At 44.9% G+C, this 16,715-nt stretch overlaps 1 protein-coding gene across 1 annotated transcript in view; it reads left to right on the top strand.

Annotated features, from left to right (window-relative positions):
- Positions 1-1,625, top strand: part of LOC123454763 (3-alpha-hydroxysteroid sulfotransferase-like) — a 46,847-nt gene extending 45,222 nt beyond the window's left edge. The window contains exon 7 of the mRNA XM_045134088.1: positions 1,169-1,625. Coding sequence (XP_044990023.1) covers positions 1,169-1,281 — 113 coding nt within the window. The 3' untranslated portion in view covers positions 1,282-1,625. The remainder of the gene's footprint in view (positions 1-1,168) is intronic.
- The last annotated feature ends 15,090 nt before the right edge of the window (positions 1,626-16,715 follow it).

Genomic DNA, 16,715 nt, shown 5'->3' with positions numbered 1-16,715 from the left:
AGACCCTGGCATGCCTGAAAACACACACACACACACACACATAAATAAATAAAGATAGTTGCAAATTAATTATAGGAATTGCGATTAAATAACTAGTTAATTGTATAAAGGAGAGTTTACCAAAAGGCCATATTAAACAGTATTGATGAGCTTTCACCAAGGTTCATTCTCTCAGTCTATATTCTGGCCCTTCGATGCCCTTTCCCCTCCGAACACCCCAGTCATGCGTCCTGTGGAGCCCACGCAGCAGGGCAGCGTCGGGACAGCCTGAGTGGAAACGATCCAGCTGATGGGGAGGTGTCTGGTTTTAAGATAAGCCTGGTACATGGTAGATGTGTGAGGCAGCCCTGCGTCCCTGTGACAAAGTGCCAGAGAACAAAAATGTGCAGGAGAAAATGTTCATTTCAACTTGGGCAGATGTTCATTTTATTATGGCTTTGAGGAAATTATATACATATACATATAAATATACATATACATATACATATACATATGCATACACACACACATATATACATATATATATATATATATATATATATATATATATATATATATGGAGAGAGAGAGAGAGATACCCTTCAAGGACACACGTCTACAGTCCTAACTTCTTCCTACTGGGCCCCATAAACTACTTTCTAAGATGCCCAAGGCTGACCATCATGCTTTTAAGACTTAAATAATGAGGACACTTCTAACGCATCCATAATAGATAATACCTACTCTGTTGTTCCTTGTTCTGGCTGTTCTAGTTACTGGTACACAAGCTTTGAGAAAAGACAAAAAACTAGGGATATGTGGTAGAGACTTGGCTTTGAGATTAAAGGTTCTTATCTGAACACTTGAAGGTCTGGATTTGACTTCCTACTACCCAAGTAAAGCCAGATGCACAAAATGACACATACATCAGTTGTTCTTCCCGTGTGACTAATTCTCTCCCTCTCCCTTCTCACAAATCAATAAATAAAGAAAAAAGAATTATGATATTTTAACAAGTAAGAACAAATATAAGCACTTATGTTTGTAGGATAAGTCCCATTTTGATTTACTTGACTTTATAATTTTAGACAGCTGCACAGAAATACTGAAACCCATGAAGGATTAGATGGGCTAGGGTCTCAAGACCTATCACTACATTTGCTATAAGCATGTACTTGGTGTTTTCCAGGCATCTGTGGGGAGTGGAAGGATCACTTCACATCAGCCCAAGCTGAAACCTTTGATAAAGTGTTCCAGGAGAAGATGGCAGGCTTTCCTCGAGAGCTGCTCCCATGGGAGTAACATCCACAGACCTTTGGGTCTTATATGGTAGTGACATGTCACCCTGTCTTTATGCTTGTGTGTGACATTACGTTCATGGAATAAAAGCTAAACGTTCATTATTATCTAGTTGCTTGTTAAAAACTGCTCAAGTACCTCTGTTCAGTTCATATTATCCCAGCTCTTGAAAATCTTTATTATATTTCAAATGATACAGCAAGTATATGAACATTGTGCCTATAGTGTCAAAAAATTTTAGACAAGAAATAAAATTTAGGGCTGGGGCGATGGCTCAGCGGTTAAAGGTACTTTCTTATAAAGCCCGACAGCTCTAGTTCAATTACACTGTACCCACAGAAATCCAGATGTACCAGAAACTGGTGTATGTTTCTGGAATTGATTTGCAAGGGCAGGATGCCATGGTGTGCCCATGCATTTGCTCTTTCTTTGTCTCTTGCTTCATAAATAACAATAATAAAATCTAGAACAATTAAGCCTCCTTTTCATTATTTTTTTTTAAATTATTCATTTATTTATTTGAGAGCGACAGACACAGAGAGAAAGACAGATAGAGGGAGAGAGAGAGAATGGGCGCGCCAGGGCTTCCAGCCTCTGCAAACGAACTCCAGACGCGTGCGACCCCTTGTGCATCTGGCTAACGTGGGACCTGGGGCACCGAGCCTCGAACTGGGGTCCTTAGGCTTCACAGGCAAGCGCTTAACCGCTAAGCCATCTCTCCAGCCCCTTTTCATTATTTTTATGTATCACCATGTTCTATTATTATTATTATTAAGGTCAGAGGAATATTCTTCCAATCAGTTTTAATTTCTTATGAGATTAACAGTAAATACTGGTCTAGAAAGTAGAAAGATGGGGCTGGAGGTTAGGCTTAGCAGTTAAGGCACTTGCCTGTGAAGCCTGAGGTGAGACTTGGCTCTTGAATATTTTTTTTTGTGGACATACTCAGTGTGTAAACAGCACATGTTGGTCCATCCTTTCCCTCATCCCTGCTGCCTTCCCTCCTCATTGGGGATGCTACTTATCCCCATTGGGATTGTGGGTCATTCACTGTAGGGTAGGCACCAGTTTTGGGGAAGAAGCAATGTCTCCATGCATAATGTCCCAACCAGTGGCTTTAACAATCTTTCCACCCCCTCTTCTGTGAATTTCTCTGAGCCATGTTGGGTTGGTTTTAGATCTTCAGTGATGGGCTCTTAGGAGTCCCTGTGTCTCTGGATCTCTGGTTTGGTAGGTGTTGAGTGTCCTCTGTGTTTATCTTCTTCGCCCTTGTGCGACATCAGTTGCACCAAGAAATCACAACTCTTGCTCAGTTCCTCAATTACTCTATGGTTTCATCTGGGGCCCTGGTGAAGTGTGATGGACTGACTCTCTCCTCAGGTCCTACGTCCATCCGAAAAAGAGAAGCAGATTATTCAATGGAGAGTGAAGCCAGCCCAGTTTAATGGGATAACCATTGATAATTTAGAGAGAATTTAATATGTGTAGGCCTGTTTGTAGCCCAAGATTAGTGGGAGCTTGATATTGGAGAATAAACTTGTTATCTGGATATGATTCTAACTTGTTTCCCAGTTCCAGATATGGGTTCCTTTCCACAAAGTGGATCTGTTAGCTAATCCAAGAGCAGTTGGTTACACACCATGGCTCTGTGCCACTAATGCACTTCTGTGAGCATCATGTCAGGTTGTTTGCTTCTGAGTAGCTTAGTCCTCAAGTTTCTTGGACAGATGTTGGCCACTTTTCCCCAGTAACTCATGTAGCACCTTCTGGCACTAGAAGGACTAACTGTCGGGGACTGGCTCTCCTCCAGATTCCAGCCAGGTCTCTCCATGTTCCGTTCTGACAGCATATGGTGTCTTTGGAGGTAGGGTCTTACCATTGACCTTTGGTGGGTAATCAAGTACTCTGATAGAAATATGTCTTCTTTTGGGAAACCTTGTGGGTCTCTATGATCAACAGTTCAGTGTGGGTTGTGATTCCACCTTGGTACTGGGAGTTAAAGGTCAGTGCCAAGGGAAAAGGAAGAAGAAAAAGAAAGAAAATATAAAAGAGAAAGAAAATAGGAGAAAAAGAAGCAGGAGAACATTAAGGTTAGGCTTCATCTCACCCTCTCTAGGGCTCTTTGATGCAGGTGTTTCCTCTAAGGCCCTGATGAGGGTTCAAACTTTTACTCTATCTTCAGGATACAGGATTTTATGGTGCAAGTTCCATTTGGGTCCAGTTGTGTGTCGCCCCTCCCCCCATCCTTATCCTCCTCTCCAGCCCTACCCCACCTATTGTCTAAGCCTTGGGATGCCTACTAGGTATGTCAGCATCTTGGGCTGGTCCAGGTTAGGAGCCACAGATGAGTGAGGCCATGCAACAATTGTCTTCTGTGATTAGGTGAGTTCACTGAATATGATCTGTTCCAAGTTCCACCATTTTTTTTTTTTTTTACAAATTTCATTGTGTCATTTTTTTTTTTTTACTGCTGAGTAGTCTTCCATTGTGTAGCTGTAATACTTCTTGCTTATCCATTCATCCTCTGAGTCAAGTTCAGTTCTTAGATATTATGAATTGAGCAGATACAAACATGGTTGAGCAAGTATCACTGACCTGAGATGTGGAGCTTTTAGGGTAAATGCCCCGTAAGGGAACTACTGGGTCTCTTGGTAACTCTACAGTTTACCTTTTTAAGAGCCTCCATATTACTTTCCATAGTGGTTATACATCTTACATTCCCACCAACAGTGAATGAGGGTTCCTCTTTCTCCACATTCTTGCCAACATTTGTTTTAATTTGATTTTTTAATTTTTACTAACCTTATGGGGGAAAGTTGGAATCTCATACTTTTTAAAATTTTCATTTCCCTGATGGTTAGGGATGTTGAACTTTTTCTTAAATGTGTGTATCCCATTTATATTTTTTCCTCTGTGAACTCCCTGTTCAGTTCTCTGTGCCACTTGGTAAGTGGGCTGTTTGATTTTTTTTTTTTTTTATTGCTTAGGTTTTTAAGTACTTTGTACATTCTAGAAATTAGGCCTCTGTCAGTTGTATTGGCTCTTGAATTCTTGAATGCCTTTGTTCCCTGTTCCTCCTTCAAGCCTATAGGCTAAAGATGAGCTGTAAGGTAGTTTTTAGAATGCTAACCTTCTACTTACCTTCATAGATGGCCTGCTCTCTGAACGGAGTGAAATTTAAAAATCTCTGTTGAGGGCTGGAGAGATGGCTTAGTGGTTAAGCGCTTGCCTGTGAAGCCTAAGGACCCCAGTTCGAGGCTCGGTTCCCCAGGTCCCACGTTAGCCAGATGCACAAGGGGGCGCACGCATCTGGAGTTCGTTTGCAGAGGCTGGAAGCCCTGGCGCGCCCATTCTCTCTCTCTCCCTCTATCTGTCTTTCTCTCTGTGTCTGTCGCTCTCAAATAAATAAATAAAAAATATTTTTAAAAATCTCTGTTGATTATACATAGGGTCAGACAGTACAAGGTGGGATATGCTGGTTTCCTATTCTGGTGACCAAGTGATCAGAACAGAAATATTCTGTCCTGGGCTGGAGAGGTGGCTTAGCAGTTAAGGCACTTGTCTGTGAAGCCATAGGATGCAGGTTTGATTCCCTACTAACCATGTGAGCCAGATGCACAATGTGGCAAGTGCACCTTGAGTTTGTTTGCAGTGGCTGGAGGCCCTGGTGTGCCCATTCTCTCTCTCCCTCTTCTCTCTATTTGCCTGTCTCTATCCTTCTCAAATAAATCAATAAAATAAATATTAAGAAAAAATATGTTCCCTCCTAAAGGGAGGAAGGAGTCAAGAGATCAATAAGTCTGAGGAAACCAAAACCTAAAAGGTCACAAGGTTATAGGAGCAGTTAACAACAGTTGACAGGCAGATGCTGTCCAGCATTGTTTTGCAGTTTTTTCTGGCTTGAAATATCCCCTCCTGAGGGGAAGAGGGGGTCAAGAAGTCTGAGAGCTAAAACTTAAAAGAGGATCCCTCCCCAAGGTTATAAAAAGGGTAAACAACTGCTTAGGAAAGACTTCCAGTTGCCTATCCTCAACCCCAGTAAACCCACTGATTTGCTGAAACTGGTTTGGGGGCAATTGTGCTTTGGTCTATTGACTGAGCTTTGCTGGGGGTGAGTAGACATATGTTCCTATCTTCCCAGGGAAAACGTTTCCCGTGACAATGACATGCGTGTTTATGAAGGAACACACAAATTCTCTGGTCCCGCTGGCCTCGCTGAGCCCGAGAGCAGGTCCACATCAGTCTGCGCCACTCGGCCTTACCTTTCCTCCTCTCCCTCTTGCTCTCCTGACAAATCGAGCTGGTTCCTGTCTCCCTCAGCTCTTCATGGAGGCAGATGCCTCTTATAAAAAGAATCCTACATTGTATCTATAGGTCTAGCATGTAAAGATTATTGGCTCTCTGAATACTTCCTTTTCTTGTTGCCTTTTTTTTTTTTTGCTCACACAGGGTAGTTCAATGTCCAGGAGGCATTGTCTTACCCAGCTCTTGCTGGAATGTAACATTTTGTAACTCTTTCCCCTTTTTGAGGCCAAGGTGGGAAAGTATAAGAGAACCTTTAAAAACAACTGTGTCCCTCAGTGAGGCTGGGAGGAAGGCAATGGTACCAACACATGAGGTTCGATACAAAGTTTCTACTTAATTAAAAACAAAAACAAGGGGACTGAGGAAATAGCTTAGGGGTCACACTGCATTTGCAGCTAAAGCACTTGTCTTCAGACCCTAAAGACAAGCGAGCAATTCCCCAGTACCCACATAAACCAAGACGCACACAGTGGAGAACGCATCAGAGGTAGAGTGGAGAATCAGAAAATTTATTCATACTGACATGGACTGGGAATAACTTCCAAAGCCCGAATACTGAGCTCTGGTAGCGCAGGGGTGTTCTAGACAGCATGGCAGGCAGCTTGACATCAGCTTGAGTTTGTTAAACTATTGGTGGGTTCCGAGTTGCTAACGCTGCATGATTTAGGGGCGCACACAGAAGAGTCCTCAGCCACGAATCAGCGATAGGAACGTCCCAGTGCAGACCCGAAAGCCCCGCGCAGCTGCCGCTTGGCGACCGTTCCTTCACTGCTGCCCAGAGCAGCGACTGGGGCCCGGGTGCGGTCACTCTGCGGAGCGCTTGCCAAGCATGCACAGGGCTCGGGGTTCAATCCCTAGCATCACAAGAAGACAAATTTAAGAATAATAAAATGGGGGGTTGTAGAGAAGACACCGTAGTTAAAGGTGCTTGTTTGCAAAAGCCCTAGTCGATCCCCCTGCCACCCCACATAAAGCCAGATGCAAAAAGCAGCGCTTGCCTCTGACATCCATTCACAAGGGCCAGAGGTCCTGGCAAGAAGCACATGTGAATAAATGAAGAAGAATCTTTTAAAAAACATAGAGAAAACGTGTTTTTTAAGCTTGAGCAGGGATCTCTTAGCTTGGTGTCTTTTTTGCACTGGGGTTTGCCCATCTTGAGATACCCTCTAGCTTTGCTAAGAATGCAGCAATAGAAGCTCTTGAGAAGCCGGCATTGAGTGGCCTGGTCAGCATTGATCAAGGTGGGTATGGGACGCAGTCTTTATGCAGGTTTGGGCTGGGTGCCCTCGAGCATGAGCGGGGTCCTCCTTCTGTGTGGAGCCTCCAGGCACGTTGCGTAAGACCCTTGGAGGCCTGGCCTACTCAGGGTCCAAGCTGGGCCAGCTCTCCCAGGGCCACGCACTGCCTGGGACTTTCAAACGAGATCAGCTCTGGGTCCTTCCTGGGACTGTGGCACCACGCATGATGGAAGGGGGATTTGAATAGTGGGGCTGGTCCCTAATCTCAGCAAACTGGCAGCCAGGTATGCAGGAAGGAGAGGAAGCTGACTGGGACTTTCTGTCTCCAGCACTTCTCACTGCCTGGGACCTCGGAGTGAGAGAAGCTCAAGATCCCTCCTGCGGTGGCTGGCGGAGCACACACAGTGGCAAGAGTTTGGCACAAGTGGGGCTGGCCCCTAATCCCGGTAAGTGGGGGTGCATGTAATCCTGTGGGAGTGGGAACTCACCTGGGCTTGATCGTCCAGTTCAACTCACTGCCTAGGACTTCGGGGTGAGATCAACACTGGGTCCCTCCTGGGGGCTTTGGTGGCTACTGGAGTATGCACAGCAGGAAAAGGTCTCCTCACTAGTGCTGTTGGTGCCTAATCGCGGCAATCAGGAGATCGGGTGCCCATGTTGGAAATGAAGCTCACCTGGGCTTGATAATAGCCCACGGCTGCTCACTGCCTGGGACTTTGGGGTGAGGTCACCCCTAGGACCCTTCTTAGGGCTGCAACACTGGTGGACCATGCATGGTGGGAAGTGAGATCCACACTAGTGCGGCTGGTCCCTAATACTGTCAAGTGGGGCACCAGGTGCCCATGTAGGGGAGGAAGTTCACCTGGGCTTACTCACCCAGTTCTACTCACTGCCTGGGACTTGGGTGTGCCATCAGCTCTGAGGTCCTTCCTGTAGGCTGTGGCCCTCTGCTTACACCCATCTTCAGTGTTTTTATTTTTCTTCTCTTTTTATTTAAATATTTTATTTATTCACTTATTTATTTATGAGAGGCAGAGGCAAATAGAGACAGAGAATGGGCATGCCAGGGTCTTCAGACACATGTGACACCTTGTGCATCTGGCTTACATGGGGTCTGGAGATTAACCCAGGGTCCTTTGGCTTCGCAGGCAAGCGCCTTAACCACTAAGCCATCTCCCCGGCCCCAGTATTTTCTTCCTTAATTTTGCAAAGTTGGTGTGAGTTGGGAAAATCCCTTTCCAGAAGTTCTGCTATTGATGGCCAAGGCAGGGCTGCCCGGGTGAGCAGAAGCAGTTGTTTGATGTTCCCAGGCAGAAACCTGTAAGGAGAAATATCTCACTGTGGCCACCAGCTGGAGCCAAACCCTCGCTGATTGTGTGGTTTCTGGAAGCTCCTTGCTCCCTTCTGCTTCTCTGGGCTAATAATTCCTTACACCCATCCACTTTTTGATAGAAAAGTGTGTTGTGTGTGATCTTGTCCTTCCCACCCCCAGCCCCAAGTTTTCTACCTCATTGCACATCATAACTGGAAGCAAGCTCCATATCATTTTTTTCCTAGAACACCCTCTTTCCTAGAAACCTGTCAGCTCCATCAGAAAGCTCCACCTTTGTTTTTATAATCGGGAGGCATCGTCATATGGAGTGAAGTCCTTATAGTCTATCAGAGGCTCAGACAGGGCTAGATGGTGCACCAGAGCCTGATTAGTAGCTACCTTAGCAATACTAGTTATTTGTTGTTTGAGAAATTGGATGAGGCAGGGGGCCACATGTAACAGGGCTCCTATAGCCAGGAGGAGGCTGAGGAAGGGGAGCAGCCAAGTGACTAAAAGCTGAGAGGAGCAGGTGGTGGGGTCCTCAGGCTTGTAATGGTCAAGCAGCTCAAAACTTACTTACATATTCTTAGATGTGAAAATAACCCTTTTGACATCTATAGTTGTTTTTTTATTATTTTTATGAAATTAGAACTACTAGAGATGGGGGGAAAATGTCTTAAGGTCTTGTTTGTTTCCCCTCTTGGAAAGCTCTTGTTGTATTACTTAACAGGCCATTTATATATTTAAGGTATTTTTAATCTTTGGTTGACATTTCTCTCTGAGTGTTTGCAATCATGTAGATAGCCAAATTTTAATTAAGGATTAATTTTGGAGATCACTAATGGCTGTCCAAGAAGAATTTTAGGGACCCAGGAGTGGCCCTATCATTTACTGTTGTTTTCTGTCTGTGAGGAGGAGTCAGGGCTGTGCAGGCCAAGTAGTTTTTCCCTTCCTTGGGGAGTCAGGAGGACTTATTGCTCCTCGATTGTGACTCTCCTGTTTCAGACTGCACACCAGTTTTGTTTGGGTCTCCGTATCCTCCCTGCTCAGGAAGACAGGTGACTTACCAGGAGGCCAGGGTAAAAGTGTCCCATCATCTCCAGTGGCCTCATGGCCTGGGAGCACAGGCCAAAATATTGGTGCCTTTTGCTCTGATGATTCCAATTGCTTTGGCTTCTATGTAGTTGATGAACACACTTAGAAAGGAAGTTACAGCAGCCTGGATGTATGTACATATAGAGCACACTCGATTACTGAAATAGATTTAGTTAGAGAATGGCACAAGGGCTTCTAAAATCATTTTGTCCAACCTTTTAAAATGTTGTCCTGTGGCAGCATGAGCCATATCTGAGGCATAGAAGGTTGGCACATCTCACACTTTAACTATCTAATAGCTATAGATACAGGCAGAGCCTGTTACCTGTCTTGAAAACAATACCAATTAATTTACAAACAAATGAATTAATTTAACCTAGAAATTGTCAGAAAAGGACAAGGAAGACAGTATAAAGTCTTAGCACCTGTGTTTGAAAACATCTTTGATTAGTTCAGATACCTGTGTGGGTACCAATTACACAGAGAACATTGGAAATAGAACCACAGAGCTTGAAATTATTTTTCTCAGATGAGGACCATTGTTTGAGCATGAGGCTGTACCCTAAAGTAGGGAATATGTCTTACGAGTTAATTTTGTTATAAGCACTGGGCTTAAGATGCCAGAAATGAAATCGCTACTTTACATATGATAGAGCAGAATCTGGTCTTTCTGAGCCAAAACAGCTAGCTAAATTCTAATATAACCCTTGACAAATCTGTTTTGAAAGAAAAAACACCATTTGACAACCAATGATTTTAGCTTAATCTTGATAGCTATTGATTTTATGTACCATAGAAATTTTTATTAACATAAAACAATTTTGTTTTATCCATGACTTAAATTTGATAAAGCTTAAGCAAGCTACCCCAACATATTTTAGTCTGAAAATCAGTTTTTTGTAAACAATTGAAAAATCTCTAATTTTGGGAATGGTGCTTAGGTTTAACCTGAAAATTCTTTCCTACACACACACATCTTTATCCACAAACTTTACCATTTCGATCTAAGTACCACTCAAAAAGTATTGTTAACGAGCATTCTATGTCCAACATTGAAAATTTTCTTTCCAGTTCCTTCTATTAACTCATCTCATCCCATAATTAACCATCTTTCTTATAAGGCTATTAAGAGAAACTACACCAAATTGATTAATCCTATTACTCACTGACAAGCAAGTGGTCTAGATAAAAGACAATTTTATGTCATCAATACCTCTAACACACTTGGAAATGATTTTGTTAGGAATAACTAGGGCAAATTTTGTTTCTGTCTTGAGGCAGGCTGGCCTAAAAATCAGGTCAGTTGCCTCCTCCTTTTAAGGAACAGGACATTACAATCTGTTTTTATTTGAAACTACCTGACAAACTATAAATCACCATCTAAGAAAGAATTCTGTTGTTTTCAATAATCCTCTATGTAAAATGAAGTTAACCTAGACTATAGGGGGCCCCTGAGACCACTGGGGGGTCCCTGGGAAAAGAGGGGGCCCCGGGACCACTGGGGGGGCGCTGGAGAAGGAGGCAGAGACAGGGCACCTGCACAGGCCGGGGCACCATTGTTTCGGGACGCCACCTGACCCCAGCTGCTTTGGAGTGCTTGCAAAGCAGCCTTGAAGTTTCACCGCTGCTGTAGTGGAGAAACTTAAAAGGAGATGAAGAGGGAGTGAGGGGAAATTTCCTTCCTGAACTTTTTGTTTCCCAGCCAGATAAGCCATGTGGCTCCTCATGTCTGGGTCATATGGATCCCCAGAAATCATCCAGGGGGCGACCTGGAGGACTTCTGCCCAAAAGGATCAGGCCTCGCTCTGGGAGAGCTTAATTCCCCTAACTTTCAGGAGAGTCCTTAATCCACGAATCTGTGATTCCTTTTGGTGGGAGACAATATTATTTATGACAGAAAAAGAGCGGAAACACCAAGACAATAATGCAAAGCTAAAGTAAACAAGGAAAAAGAGAAAAATAGCTTCCCTCTGATGGAGGAAGGAGAAAACGAAACCACCAGCCCTCAACAATGGAGGCCGGGCCACATGGGCTGATGTCTCCCAGTCCCTCTGGGAGAGCAGTCACCTATCCTGTCCCGTCTCATAGGGTCCCCATTCAGGCACCAGCTGTGCGTACCTGGGTCCTCCAGGGCCAGCCACAGTCCCCCCAGAGGCGCCCGGGCAACCATGGTGAGCGTGGATGAGAGAGAGAATCACTCTCGGGAGACAGTCTCTGTGAGCAGCTCGGTTTAATCAATAGGGAAGTGGGTTTATAAGCAGCTGAGGGTCCTGGGGGATTGGGTGTACAAGGTTGCTTGCTGATGCCTGGTTAGCATGTGGGGACATTCATTCCAGCACGCAGGCAATGATAAAGGGAAGGTATAGGGTACAGGGGGATGGGCTGTGCAAAGGTGCTGGCTGATACCATAGAAGAGTTTCCTAGGCAACTGGCCAAAGGTCACAGGGTTTTGGGCAAAGTCAAAGTCTTATCTGAATGTCCAGGTATCCCATGCTTGGAGAGGGGGTGTCCTTACTCCCTGCCAATCTCGGGGTCCGAGATTTTGTCTGGGGGTCCAGGCTCACTGCAACCCCCAAGAATGGGGAGAGGAGCTCCCCTGCTGGTCTGGTCCCAGAGATGTGACGGGCAGTTCAGGCTGCTGCGACCTCTCCATAGCCTGGGGCCTTCGCGTCAGACAGCTTAGGTTTGCTTTAACCCAGGCCCGGGCCTGTGTCCGGCAGATCCCCTCCTACTTTATGAGACTTCTGCCTTCTTTCCTTCTATTAAGCTGGATAATTAAATCTTTTGGACTGTGGATTTCATTCTTTAAAATGCATAGAACAAGAAAGTGGAGGCCACTGACTCAGTGGAAGGTTTGTGTGACTATGACCATCTGGCACCCTGACCCTTTGGTTAAAGACCAACCAAGAAACAAGAATCGCTCTGCTGATCTCAAAGACATTTCAAATTTCTGTATCAAAATAACTTGATTTCAGGCTGGAGAGATAGCTTAGCAGTTAAGTGCTTGCCTGTGAAGCCTAAGGACCCCGGTTTGAGGCTCGATTCCCCAGGACCGACATTAGCCAGATGCACAAAGGGGTGCACACGTCTGGAGTTCATTTGCAGTGGCTGAAGACCCTGGCGCGCCCATTCTCTCTCTCTCTCCCCCTCTCTCTCTCTCTGCCTCTTTCTCTCTGTGTCTGTTGGTCTCAAATAAATAAATAAAAATAAACAAAAATAATTTTTTTAATTTGATTTCACAAAATGAAATTGACTTTTTTTTTTCAAATTTGCCTCCTTTTCCCCAGTAATCTTTTGTTTTGTTTTGTTTTTTGTTTTTGCTTTTGTTTTTGTTTTTGTTTTTTGAGGTAGTGTCTCACTCTAGCCCAGGCTGACCTGGAATTCACTATGGAGTTTCAGGGTGGCCTCGAACTCACGACAATCCTCCTACCTCTGCCTCCGGAGTGCTGGGATTAAAGGCGTGCGCCACCATGCCCGGCCCCCGGTAATCTTATCGAGGGCTCTCTCCTTAAAACCACACTTCCTCTTTCTGCTCTATAACTGCCAGGGACATTTTCTTAATCTTCCCACTTGTGCTGGCTCTGGCTGCTTTCCGCCTCTATTTGCTGCTGCAGAAAGGTGAGTGTTTGGATTTTGTTTTGGACTCTTGGGAAAGTTTGACCCTTGGTAAGTTTCTGTCCAACCTGTGCGCACTGGACTTTGCTTTCCTGTTTGTTGTTAGCCTATGAGCTATGTGGAGAGGTGTTTTTTAAGCCGTTGGTGGTGACTGCCATTTAGCAATTGGCTTTGTTGTTTGATGTTCTAGGAAAAAAAATTGGGTTAGGGGGCTTTTGCACTATTTGTATTGGTGCTGGATTTTGTATCCAGAGAGGGATTAAATTCCCTGAAGTTACAGGAGAGCCCAGGCCCATGGACCCCAACATTTGTATCCTTCTCCAATTAGCAAAGAATTGAAACTGTAGCTCGGAGAAGAGCAAATTATGACTCATGGGGTTTGTTTGGGGAGAGTTAGGATCCAGAGGGTCGGCTAGCAGGAAAGCCCAAGCGAAAAGCTCTTCCCAGCCATGCTGGGGAGGGACAGGGACGAAGTCTTCCCGTCTCTGTGGAGGAAGCCTCTGGAGGAGCCAGACATACATGCATGTACACTAATACAGGCCATTGCCAAAACACTTGGCTACCTGCAAGAGCTAAAAGGCCAGACCCCGCTGTTAGACACCACCATACCCGGGGCCACAAGTGACTACGCTGGAACTGAAAGAGAATCTGGTTTCCTCTTGCGTAACCCTCATAGTGCTGGAAACTGTCATGAGAGCAGCTAAAGGATGACACTTGCCAAGAGAGTGAATAAGCAGGAGATACTGCTAGATATGAGGTCAGCCAGCTGAGCAAGTACACACTTGCGCAATGGAAGCACAAAGCCAAAGCAAATAACCCACTGCTCATGGATTAGACACGAGCTCTGCTCAGAGCCGGAGAACTTATACATAGTTCTGGGACCAAGCCAGATTCTCTAGGACAGGAACCCAGTAGACGCCAGAGAGGACCCCCACTGCTCTTGAACTAAGAATAGTGGACATGCACATCAATAAGTCTCTCTACTAAGCAGGCTTATCCCCTTTAATTCAGGCTGCTCTTGCTTTTGGCTAAGGAATTTGTTTTATCTTACAGATTGTGAAGAATACTAGGGAGAACCCGGATACATCAATACATCAAGAATACATAACTGTGGGCTGGAGAGATGGCTTAGCGGTTAAGCGCTTGCCTGTGAAGCCTAAGGACCCCGTGTTCGAGGCTCGGTTCCCCAGGTCCCATGTTAGCCAGATGCACAAGGGGTCGCACGTGTCTGGAGTTCGTTTGCAGAGGCTGGAAGCCCTGGCGCGCCCATTCTCTCTCTCCCTCTATCTGTCTTTCTCTCTGTGTCTGTCACTCTCAAATAAATAAATAAAAATTTAAAAAAAAAAAAGAATACATAACTGAGCTGGGCATGGTGGCGCACACCTTTAATCCCAGCACTCGGGAGGCAGAGGTAGGAGGATCACCGTGAGTTTGAGGCCACCCTGAGACTACATAGTGAATTCCAGGTCAGCCTGGACTACTGTGAGACCCTACCACAAAAAAAACAAAAATAAAAATAAATAAATAAATAAATATTTTTTTTAAAAAGGAAACTGAATAATTTTGAGATTCTGAGATATCACTTGCAGGAAAGACATGAATTCCAAGAGCCTTTGACCAAAGAATCATTTCTTTTATACCCCTTAGTTACTTTAAATTGGTTGTTAAGGGTTTATTGGCACTAACAGCTTGACAGTGTCACCTATCCTCACAGAGAATTGCTGCCTCAAAACAAACAAAAACTGAGGCTGTGGTGGTTTGATTTAGGTGTCCCTCATAAACTTAGGTATTCTGAATGCTAGGCTCCCAGCTGATGGAGATTTAGGAATTAATGCCTCTGGAGGCAGTGTATTGTTGGGGGTGGGCTTATGGGTGTTACAGCCAGTGTCCCCATGCCAGTGTTTGGCACACTGTCCTGTTGCCGTTGTCCACCTGATGTTGGCCAGGGGCTGATGTCCACCCTCTGCTCATGCCATTGTTTTCCCCTGCCATCATGGAGCTTCCCCTTAAGTCTGTAAGCCAAAATAAACCCTTTTTTTTTTTTCTCAAAAGCTGCTCTAGGTTGGGTGATTTATGGCAGCAATGTGAACCTGACTGCGACAGAGGGGTCATAGGAATTAGATAGTTTCCTCTGCTTCGTAGATAGATAGGGAAGAGGAGATGCCCCTAGGTAAATAAATGTTTTCTTTTATTGGTATGCCACAAGATGACAGGCAGCTGCCTACTTTTTAGTTCTTGGTGTGGATGAATTTTCCCACCCGTGGGCTCTTTTGACAAGCTTTCTGATCTATGCACAATGGGAGATGTTCAGTGAACCAACCAACCAGCAAGTTGGTCCTTATTTAAACTGACCGGTAATTAGGACAGGGGTGTTGGGCGCCCTCGCTCACTGGATTCTATTCTCTCACAAGGAGCCTGTGTTTCTCTACTTCTTACTTTCACTTTAAATAAACTGCACTTATCTTCAAACTTTTGCTTGCTTTTGAGTTCTTCTTTTTGAAATAATTTATTGATTATATACTTTACTGTAGGAACTTGTGGCATTTTGGTTATATTCCCATCAGGTTGCACTCATAGGCCTCCCCTCCCCTCCCCCACTCCACTAACAGCCCTCCTCGGTGGGGTTATTGGCGTTCACCATGGGGGCACGAATGCTCAAGTGTTCTGTGTGTGAGGGGACACAGTCCCTCAGGATACTCCTTCCCACCTTGTGGCTCTTATAATTTTTCTGTCCCTTCTTCCACAACCTTCCTTGAGCCTTGGTGAGTGTGTTAAAAACTTCAAATTTGGGCTGGAGAGATGACTTAGTGGTTAAGCGCTTGCCTGTGAAGCCTAAGGACCCGGGTTCAAGGCTTGATTCCCCAGGACCCATGTTAGCCAGATGCACAAGGGGGCGCATGCGTCTGGAGTTCGTTTGCGGTGGCTGGAGGCCCTGGTGCGCCCATTCTCTCTCTTTCTATCTGCCTCTTTCTCTGTCTGTCGCTTCCAAATAAATAAATAAATAAATAAAAATAAAAACTTCAAGTTTAGTGTTGAGCTCTCTGAAGCCTCTGGATTTCTGCTTTGATGAGTTTCAAGTGACAACAACATCTGCCTCCATCCCCCACTGAGTTGGTTGTCAGGCTAACATTGAGAGCAATACTCATGTTAAAATCACCACTTCTGGGCTGGTGAGATGCCTTAGTGGTTAAGGCATTTGCATGCAAAGCCAAAGGACCCAGGTTTGATTCCCCAGGATCCATGTAAGCCAGATGCACAAGGTGACACATGCATCTGGAGTTCGTTTGCGGTGGTTGGAGGCCCTGGTGCACCCATTCTCTCTCTAACTATCTACCTCTTTCTCTTCCTCTCTCAAATAAATAAAATAAAGTATAAGAGAATCACCAGTTCCTCTGCAAAATCTCCTGGACCCTACCTGGGCAGATGGGGTAGAGCTGAAATGACTACTGGTAGGCAGTCACCTTGCTTTTAATTCTTTAATCAGTGACAAAAATGAACCCAACCCCTAAGCAGTAACAACAACAAAACTGTGTGGGGGTGGGGAATGGAACCTACATATTGCAGAAGGTATTCTAAAGAGACAACCATGATATTTCCATTTTCTATCAAACTATTTAAACAATGAACCCAAAGAAACTGTAATTCCTAGAATCCCATGCTGTGAGAAAGACCAAGCCAAGTCCTAGTGATAGAGGGGAAACTTGTCTCCTTAAAACAGGGGTGTTACACAGTGCTGCCTTCCAGGAGAGCCTAGTACCCAGACAGTGATGGGCAGGACAGTATCTAGACTATGACTTCTTAGCCATGCCTACCTCTGATACCCTACTTAAACCCAGACCTCCCATCAGGACCTCAAAGATGGATTTGGGTGG

Source organism: Jaculus jaculus, chromosome 14 (genome assembly GCF_020740685.1).
Source record: "Jaculus jaculus isolate mJacJac1 chromosome 14, mJacJac1.mat.Y.cur, whole genome shotgun sequence".
Lineage (NCBI taxonomy): Eukaryota > Metazoa > Chordata > Mammalia > Rodentia > Dipodidae > Jaculus > Jaculus jaculus.
The sequence above is the reverse complement of the archived record's forward strand: the minus strand, read 5'-3'. Positions and strand labels throughout refer to the sequence as shown.